General features: G+C 29.7%; 1 protein-coding gene across 1 annotated transcript; it reads left to right on the top strand.

Annotated features, from left to right (window-relative positions):
* The first annotated feature begins 673 nt into the window (after nt 1-673).
* On the top strand, nt 674-3,996 carry LOC129316229 (aspartic proteinase CDR1-like). Its single transcript, XM_054960541.1, has 2 exons — nt 674-1,425; nt 3,097-3,996. The coding sequence occupies exons 1-2, from the start codon at nt 702-704 to the stop codon at nt 3,642-3,644; spliced, it is 1,272 nt and encodes a 423-aa protein (XP_054816516.1). The 5' UTR covers nt 674-701; the 3' UTR covers nt 3,645-3,996.
* The last annotated feature ends 5,602 nt before the right edge of the window (nt 3,997-9,598 follow it).

The following is a 9,598-nucleotide window of genomic DNA, read 5'->3' as shown; positions in this document are numbered from 1 at the left end:
TATAGTTATGCAATAATTTATCTCATGCATTGAAACATTTTACACCCTTGACCCTCCCCATTCAAAAATATAAGTTATTTTTAAAATATTATATTTTCAATAAGTTAGCTAATTATTTTTAAATTAACATCATCTTTTCATATTCACACTTAAAAATTAATTATTGATTAATTTATTTATTAAGAGTATTTTTGGATAAAAACCTATTCATTACATATTGAAAACTAAATATACATTATATTTTTAAAGATCTAACATAAAAAATGTCTTATAGTTTTTTAATATACTGAGTAAATTTCATCTAATATTATGGTTCGTTCAAAATAAAAAAAATTAAAATTTATTAATTCTCTCAAAAAAAAATTAGCTCAAAAAATACTCTCAAAAAATTTAATAAATTTCTGAATTTATTTTTATTAAATGTATGTATTTTAATGATATTATTTTTCTCGCTAATATTTAACAAGATAAAAGAGGAAAATTATGACGAAAAGTTAATAACATATCTTATAAATAAATAAATAAAAACATTCCATCTCTTTCAGCTTTATTAATTGGATCGAGCCAATATCATGTATTCTTCTAATTCACGATTTGAGTCCTGGGTTGTCACATGCTGCATTTGTTCAAGTATAAATATGAGATGCACATTCATTCATTTTCTTCACAGACTTCACACACTTACAGAGAAAGAAATCTCCATGGCCAACATTCTCAGCTTCCACACATTTCACTTATTTCTTTTTCTCATCCTTATCTTCTTCCAAACACTCATTGAAGGCACCGCCAATAACAGCTCCTTCACAATCCAATTAATTCGCAGAAGAAGCTCACCTTCTTCTTCTTCTTCTTTCTCCTCTTTCTTCACTTCCTTCCTCACCAATCCTTCCTCCAAAGTCACATCCAACAATGGCGACTACCTCATGAAACTCTCCCTCGGAACCCCTCCGGTCGACCTCTACGGCTTAGCTGACACCGGAAGTGACCTTATCTGGACACAATGCCTCCCCTGTGACAACTGTTATCCCCAGAAAGCTCCTATGTTTGACCCCACAACATCTCAAACCTTTAAGCCTATTCCATGTGGTTCAGAGCCATGCGGTTGGATGTACGGCTCATCGTGTTCTTCGCCGGAGAATTCGTGCATGTACAGCTACGAGTACGCGGACTCGTCGGTGAGTAAAGGGGTTCTAGCAGAAGAGAAATTCAGGTTTGGTGGTGATGACAATGGTGGTGGTGTTGAGAGTGAGATTGTGTTTGGGTGTGGACATGAAGATTCAGGGACGTTTAATGAGAATGATATGGGAGTTATTGGGTTGGGTGGTGGACCTCTGTCACTTGTTTCACAGATTGGAGCTACTTTTGGAGGAAGACGACGATTCTCTCAGTGCTTGGTTCCCTTTCACACTGATCCTAATATTGCAGGTAATCAAATGTTTGCTAATTATCTCAATTTTGCTTTTGAATTATCATAATTAATTTTGTCCATATATATATAGAATTAAATCGGTTATTGAATTGGTAGATGTAGCTGGTCAATATATATATATATATATATATTTATACATGCATCCAAAGTCTTGGTGATTTTAATTTTGGTATGAGAAGTGTTTATTTAATTGTAGCTGCATTGCAATAATTAGCCATGCATATATGCAGTTGTGGATCATATTTATACATTTTTAATTTTGTATAATGAAACATTATACTGCTCTATTTAATATTATAATGAATTTTTTCAAAATATTGAGTTAAAAAATATAGAGTATTTTAGAGCTTTCAATGTGCAATTACTAATTTTTTTTCAAAAATATTCTTATTTAGAAATGTAACTAATAATATTTTTTAAATTGAGATACTATATTAAATAAAGATAAATATATATAGGACGTATATTTTTAAATTTAATTAATTAACTCATTGAACAATATATGTAATTGAATTAAAAGTGTTATAAAATACTGAACATATAAAAAATAATTTTTTTATCTATTACCAATTAACTTTCATTATTTTTGAATTATATGTATTAATATTAATATTGATATTTCGTTTCTTCTTACAAAATTTTATAAATTTTTAATTTATTTTTTGATCAAAAAATTTGATGTTTAACTACTTTGTTTTTGGGAATTAAATAAGATTATGTGCAATTCTTTTTTCTTACTACCATTTGTCTCTTGCGACGAATGAGTAGAATATGGGAGGCGGAAGTTACGGGTCCGTTTGGACTTCAGAAGACCACAAGTTAGGCTTAGCCCTTGACCCTTGCTTTATTCTACTTTTCCGTTTTCTTTTATTTTTTCGGCCACCTTTCGGCTCTATGTATGCACATTGCTTTTTTTTTTTTTTTGGGCCTGAGCTCTATGTATGTACACATTGGGATTCCCGGTTCCATACAACCAACTTTTTTTAATACGTTACTACCCTTATCTAAAATATAAATAATTTAATACACACACACACAAATTCTTTTTTTCATTTTAGTCGCAAAATATTTATCTTTGATTAATTTTAGTATTGAAAATATGGAAAATGAGAGCTGAAAATTTTAACTCATGAAAATTTTTAGCATTATCACGTTTTAAGAAGATGCTTAAATTTCATTTTCCCAATATATTCTATTTAGTACTATAAATTTTTATTTTTTATAAATTAGTATTTTCCTAATAAACTATATGAGAAATATAATCAACATATAAAACATAATTTTTTTTAAAAAAAATACCATTAACAAGTTATAAGAACATCATTTATTTTCAAAAAATTGTTCACAAGTCATAAAAGAGTACAACATATATTTTAATGGGAAAGTTATGTTGAAGTACCAATTTTTTTTAATGTCATTTCCATAAATAAAGTCAAGAAATCTACAGTCATTTTAATATAAATAACTTTTAATTTTGGTCCTTCAGAATAATTTTTCCTTTCTTAATTATTTCATTTATTTTTTCCCTCATTTGTTTAAACATATCATAAAAATTTTAGAAAAATGTGAGAATTCTAATATTCTTCAATAAAAACATTACCCTCATTCTACCCACATTTTAAAAAACTCCTAACATTAAATAATGAATACATATTTCAAATTTACAGGAACACTAACATTTGGAGAAGACAGTGAAGTTACTGGAGAAGGAGTGGTGACAACCCCATTGATATCTCAAGATGGCGAAACTTCATACAAAGTAGCACTAAATGGCATAAGTATTGGTGACACTTTTGTGCCATTCAACACACCAGAATCTGAATCATCTCAATTGAACATAATAATTGATTCAGGCACACCAGCAACATACTTGCCTCAAGATTTTTATGACCAATTGGTTCAAGAATTGAAGGGACAAAGCAATTTGGTACCCATTGAGGATGATCCAGATCTGGGGTCACAACTTTGTTACAAGTCTGATACAAATGTTGAAGGGCCAATAATCACTGCTCATTTTGATACTGATGCAAATGTTCCATTGATGCCTATTCAAACCTTCATCCCTCCAAAAGACGGAGTCTTTTGCTTTGCCATGGCTCCTTCTAGTGATGGACTCTTCATATTTGGGAATTTCGCTCAGTCTAATCTCTTGATTGGCTTTGATCTCGACAACAAGGTTGTGTCCTTCAAGCCCACAGATTGCACCAATCAATAGATACAATAATATCAGCAATAAGTCTTATTTTTACTAAGTAGAGTCAGCTACATAGACAGATTGCACGACACTATCGAGTCCTATTCAAAACCAACTCTTGTCTTATACTAGGTTTCTTTTTCTAATCTATTAAGGTGCTTTCATTGTTGTTGTTAATTTTAGTGATAGGAGAAGATAGTTAAAGGAAAAAAAAAAGAAAAAAACAGAGAGAGAGCGGATGAAACACATATTATACACCTCTTTCTCCTTACTACTTACTTTAGTCATTGGATTGACAAGTAGCGAATAATTTTTACAGATACCCATTTTATTTCATTATATATATATATATATATATAGTATGCACTTTATAGCTTTTGTCCCACTATGCTAGATAATCCATACAAGCAAATGTGATTGGATATGACTTTTGTCCACATATACTGAAGCTTTTTTTTATATGAAGATTCCTAAGTGCATTAAGGCACCTTAGATGTCTGTCCCATTTTTTTAACTTGAAGAAGTGGAATAGGCTTTGTCAATTTTACCCTCCCATTCATTGAAAAAATAAAATAAAATAAAATATTGAACCCTCTTTAGTTTTGATCTCAATTTTTATTTTAAAAGACTACTTTGTAAACTAATTTTTAAAATTATTCATCAAAATAAAATGAAAATATTTTTAACTATGATAATGTGAAAATACTTTTTAATTTTAAAAAATGGCCAACAATGGTTAATGATAATAACTTATGTAGTGTGCTTTAAATATATATATATATATATATATAAAGAAAACTGCTCTCAGATTTTCTTCATTTTTTTAAAACAAAAAAATCATACAAAAGTTGAAATAGTTTTGACAATTGACTTTTGATATGCCATCTTTTGTGGTAAAATGATTAAATATATGTTATATAAATATATCAGTACATACGCCCCATCGCACAAGACTCCGTGAATAGAAAATACAATTAATAAATTTTTATTTTTAATAAATTTTTATTTTGATAGGTACAAAGTTTAAAAATAAAGATAATCATATGACTATAACTAATGTTTTAAAAGCCAGATCAGATGTTGAACTTGAAAAATTAATGATTTTCAATTTTTATTATTTAACCAATTAGATTAGCTATTATATTGGTGATATCATAATTAATAAAAATAATATTAAATATATATAAATAAAATATAAGAAACAAATCTATAATATGTTAATAAAATAACATAATATGACCATAAATTAACAATAATATAAATTATAATTTTGTAACTTATAAAATATAGGTGGATTTTAGTTAAATTTAGATATAAGTATATTAAAAAGTATCTAGAGGCTTTTGCAAATATAGCACATGTCATAGGACTAAACTAAGCAAACAATTCAGCATTTATTATATTTTACATTATAACTGGTTTATTATATTTGTCAACGATATATCGTTGTATATCAATGATAAATTTCATGTATATTTTTAAATTTTCAATGTTAAATTTTTTGTATATCAATGATAAATCTCTTGTATATCAATGTGAATTGGTCATACTTTAAATTTTTTAAAAAATTTGGTCCATATTTTTTGGGCACGAGATTTTTTCAACTAGTGAGCCAGTTTGTCCAAGTATCTATATTACAACTGTCAACATCTTTTTTTAAAAAAAAGTCTCAAATAATATTTTATACATGTGAATTGTTCAAAAATTAAGTTGGCTTTTAATAGGGATCTAATTTTTGAATTTTTCTAGTTTTTTAAAATTTTTAAGCTTTTTTTAATATTATATTTAAAACTATTCAGTTTTTTGAAAACCGCTTCAATTCCTGATTCCATTTAAATAGCAGCTCAACTCTGGTCCAATTCGGCTCAATCACCAAAACAGTTTTATGTTCCAAGCCGAGCCATTAATGGCTTTGGTTGATAATCCAACTAGTCCAACTGTCCAATTCAATCTAGTTTTCAAATGATGATTGTAACTTAAAAAAAATAATTTTTTAGATGAAAAATTATAGATAAAAATTTTTAAATCTAAATCTTTAAAATTAATTTTAGATGGCTCAAATTTTATGACATTAATAATGAGTACCATGGTCATCGAAACTAGCTAAAAAGCACAAATTCAAAAAGCACAACAACTAATGACAAAAAAGTTGGTGGACTTGGCTATAAAAACTTCAGAAAGTACCATGGTGAACAACTAATTTTGTCCCTCTTCTCCATGAGACAAATTCTCGTTTATCTAATTGGAAGGGTTGCTATCTTAATATAGCTAGGAAATTTGTTCTCATAAATTCTATTCTCTTTACTCACCCAAGCTATACTATATAGACTACACTTCTACTAGATAATGTTTTAGCTGATTTAGAAAGAATCTCTAGAAAGTTCCTCTGGGATTCTTTAGATGGATCCAAGAAACCTCATATCATATCTTGGGATTGCATCACTAATGACAAAAATGTTTGTGGACTTAGCTACAAGAAACTTAAAAGCCAAAATATTGCTTATATCATAAAGCTTTTGTTGGAGTTTAATCACAAAACCAAACTACTATTGGGTTAGGATTCTTTATGACAGATACAATTACAACAAGCCCACTATTCCTATGGTTTGCACTTCCAGCTCATCTTCCTATACTTGGAACAATATCTGTAAAGCTTAGGATAACTTCATGAAGCACATTGGAAGGAAAGTAGGTAAAGGGAACCAAATATCCTTTTGGTATGACAAATGGTCCCCCCTCCTAAGCCAATTGTTAATTATGCTTATCCAAATGATGAAGCTGCTCTCCATGCTCAAGTTTTTTTAGACTTTTTTACAATTATAAGGGAGTGGAATATCAATTAGTTAAGCCATTATCTTCATAAGAATATGCTTAAGCTTATTTCTCTTGTACAACTTCCTAATCCCTATAGTAATGAAGATGTTATTTACTAGAGGCCTTCTAATGATGGTAACTTCACCATTAGATCTACCTATGGAGCTATAGAGAGTCAATGCAACTTTGCTAATTTAGAAATTTGGTTTAGAATTTAGAAATGGCCAACATATGAGAAAATTAGATGTTATCTTTGGAAAGCTGCTTGGAATCATATCCAAATCAATTATACCTTCACTAATGGGAGTAACCCTTGTCCAATGATTTGCCCTTATGGTTGCAACTCCCCAGACTTCTCAATTCATATCTTGTGTGATTGCAAGGAACCTTAAGAAGTTTGAATAAAACTAGTTAAGCCTTCTAAAATTAATATCTTCTTTTCTCTTTCTACGCAAGATGTAAACGGCCCTAAGAGGGGGTGAATTGGGCTAAATAAAAATTAAAGTAAATTTGGAGAAATAAAGAGAGAAGTATATAAATGATATCACTAAATACAAAAGATGAAAGAGAAGAGCTAGCACAGATGATTTATCTTAAGTTGACTACTACCACTTGAGCTTACGTCCAGTGCCTAAGAACTTCTTGAAATTTTTAACTATATTATCAAGATTAAACTAGGCTCTTTATTGCCTCAGTACTTTCACAGACTTCTTACTAAGTCTAAAAGATTCTCCCTTACAATGGTAATAGTAAATTCCCTTTAGCTCCCCAAGCTTTAGATTCTCTATTTAGATTATGAAAAAAAGGATAAATAAAGTAAGTTTAAAAATGAACTAATATTGTTATAAACTCTCTTTATGAGTGGATATGTAATCTATGAAGCTCACAAACAATTAATGTCTCACTGGAAGTTGGTAGAAATTGAAAATGTAGTAATGACAGAATTTTGTTCTTGTTTGCTTTATTTCCTCTTTTTTTTTCTTCATAAATGAGCTTATTTATAGTTGAGAACTATACATGATCCGTTGGACTCATAAATCTTTTCCTTGAAAATCAATTATACTTTAATTCCTTCTTTTCTTTGTGTTTTTATGGATATCTAAGCTTCTTTGAGTTTCTTCAATGGAAGAAGCAATGAAATAGTACTTTATAGCAAATGTTTCACTTTACACAAGGTAATGACTATAAACATTAAATGCTTTAACAGAAGTAGGTGAAGGTTTATACAAGTATAGCATTTTAGTACAGGTGTTACAAATTAGGAATGATTCATAAAGTGTTTGAACCAAGCAATAATTATATTTAGATAGATTCTAAGAAGATTATAAAGTGAAAACAATTGATTGCAGTTGAAAAGAATAGTTAAGAAATGTGTTTCAAAGAGATTAATATTGAGACCATAAAACAGAGCATGAATTATCATCTTAGTACCAATGCTATTTGGATTTAGTACCAATACTATAATGAGAAACAATGACAGCATAAGGAAAATAGCACAGGTATTGCTTTGTTAGTACCAGAATAAAGTTTCTTCATAAAAGACGATGATCTTTTCAATTTAAGAGAACATAATGGCTTTCTTAAGGAAGATTGATAATACAGGTGCCAACAAAATAGCATAGGTGTTAAAGAACACTTCGAAAGAGCAGGCTAGAGAAACAACACCAATGCTATCAACTAGCTAGCATTAGTGTTAAATAGAGAAACTTGGCAACAGGATAATGAGAAATTTTGAAGAAGTTGAAATAGCATAGGTGTTGTCACATAGTACTGGTGTTAAAATGATAATAGTAATGGTGCTAACAAATTAGTACCATTGCTAACTTAATATTGAAAGGTATTTTGATAGAGATAAATGAATAGCATCGATGTTAAATACACTTAGGAAAAAAAGTCTCAGAAAGTGAATTTAGACAAGAGATTTAGCTTTCCTATATGAATATTTAAGGATCCAAAAGATATATAGTTAAATCAAATATTTAACTAAGTCAGGATTTTAAAAAACATTTTTGTGACAAGAGACTTGAAATAGATTTAAGGTATCGATACTAAGTCACTTTAGGTTAGATTCATTTAAAATGCTCAACCAGTTATCTTACCCTTATTCAATTGTCATTAATTAACTTGTAAAATATAATCTTTTGTTTATTTGATAATCTTTAAAACTAGGGTTCAACACAAGAGTGGATAACTTATAATGCAAAGAATGATGTTGGATGTTCAAACTCAAGAGGGTCTCTTTGGCAAAAACTTTTCATGCTTTCCAAGCTTGATTTATGGATAGATCTATATTAGCCCTAACTATTTGTCTACTACTCGAACCCTGAGATGGCTCAGGTCTGCTGTGAGCTTCTTCTTACACAAGTCTACCTTGATCTTCCCTTCTGTCACCCTGATCTCTACCTTTTAACAATATATCATGGTCTTGCACTATCCTCCTTATATCAATTGTTGTATCCCTCAATTCTTCTAGTAAACCCTCTCTTCTATCTCTTTACTAATGTCTATCCGGTCAAACCTTTGGCACAGGTTCACTATCAACGAGACATTTTAAAGACTCAGTGCCTCTCATAGCTTGAGTACCTTTTCTCATTTTCTCCCCTCTTAAGGATGGAAAGAAAGAAAGGTAAAGAAAAGGGAAGGAGTGGTGTAATGAAAAGATATATAAGTTGCCATAGGCTAAAATGAATGGAAGAAGGAACAAGAAGAAGTGGATCTCGAAACTCAAGAAATTGATACCAATAGTTTGTAATGCTCTTTCAAACACTATAGTTAAACACTCTAACACTCAAATTTAATAAAAGACTTTAAAATTTTTAGGATCCCAATTAAAATACTTATAAACTATTCTTAAAAGTTCAAATTAGAGATTTATACATAGTGGGAATAGTAATATCAAACAAGTGAAGCATTAAAATAAACTGAAGAAAACCATATATTTTTCAAGCTGGATAAGGCCATGCGTTGTGGCTCATACCACAAGCATTGCGGCGTATGGTATAAAGGCACTGACATTGGCTCTATACCGTGTGCCATAGCTAGTTCTTCATGTGCCGCGGCGCATGTATCAGGTTTTGTTGTTAGAATAGTAGTTCTGATATGAACTTCGAAGTGCATCGTTTTCAAATTTTATATTCGATTAGGGTAATTTAAGTGCTCTT

Source organism: Prosopis cineraria, unplaced genomic scaffold, assembly GCF_029017545.1.
Source record: "Prosopis cineraria cultivar Desert tree isolate PC_DT_omini unplaced genomic scaffold, ASM2901754v1 PC7, whole genome shotgun sequence".
Lineage (NCBI taxonomy): Eukaryota > Viridiplantae > Streptophyta > Magnoliopsida > Fabales > Fabaceae > Prosopis > Prosopis cineraria.
Note: the sequence above shows the minus strand (reverse complement) of the source record. Positions and strands in the feature narration are given on the sequence as shown.

Coding starts and splice junctions, on each gene's coding strand:
- LOC129316229 (XM_054960541.1), top strand. CDS start 702: ATGGCCAACATTCTCAGCTTCCACACATTTCACTTATTTCTTTTTCTC. Junction 1,426..3,096: donor CACTGATCCTAATATTGCAG/GTAATCAAATGT, acceptor TCAAATTTACAG/GAACACTAACATTTGGAGAA.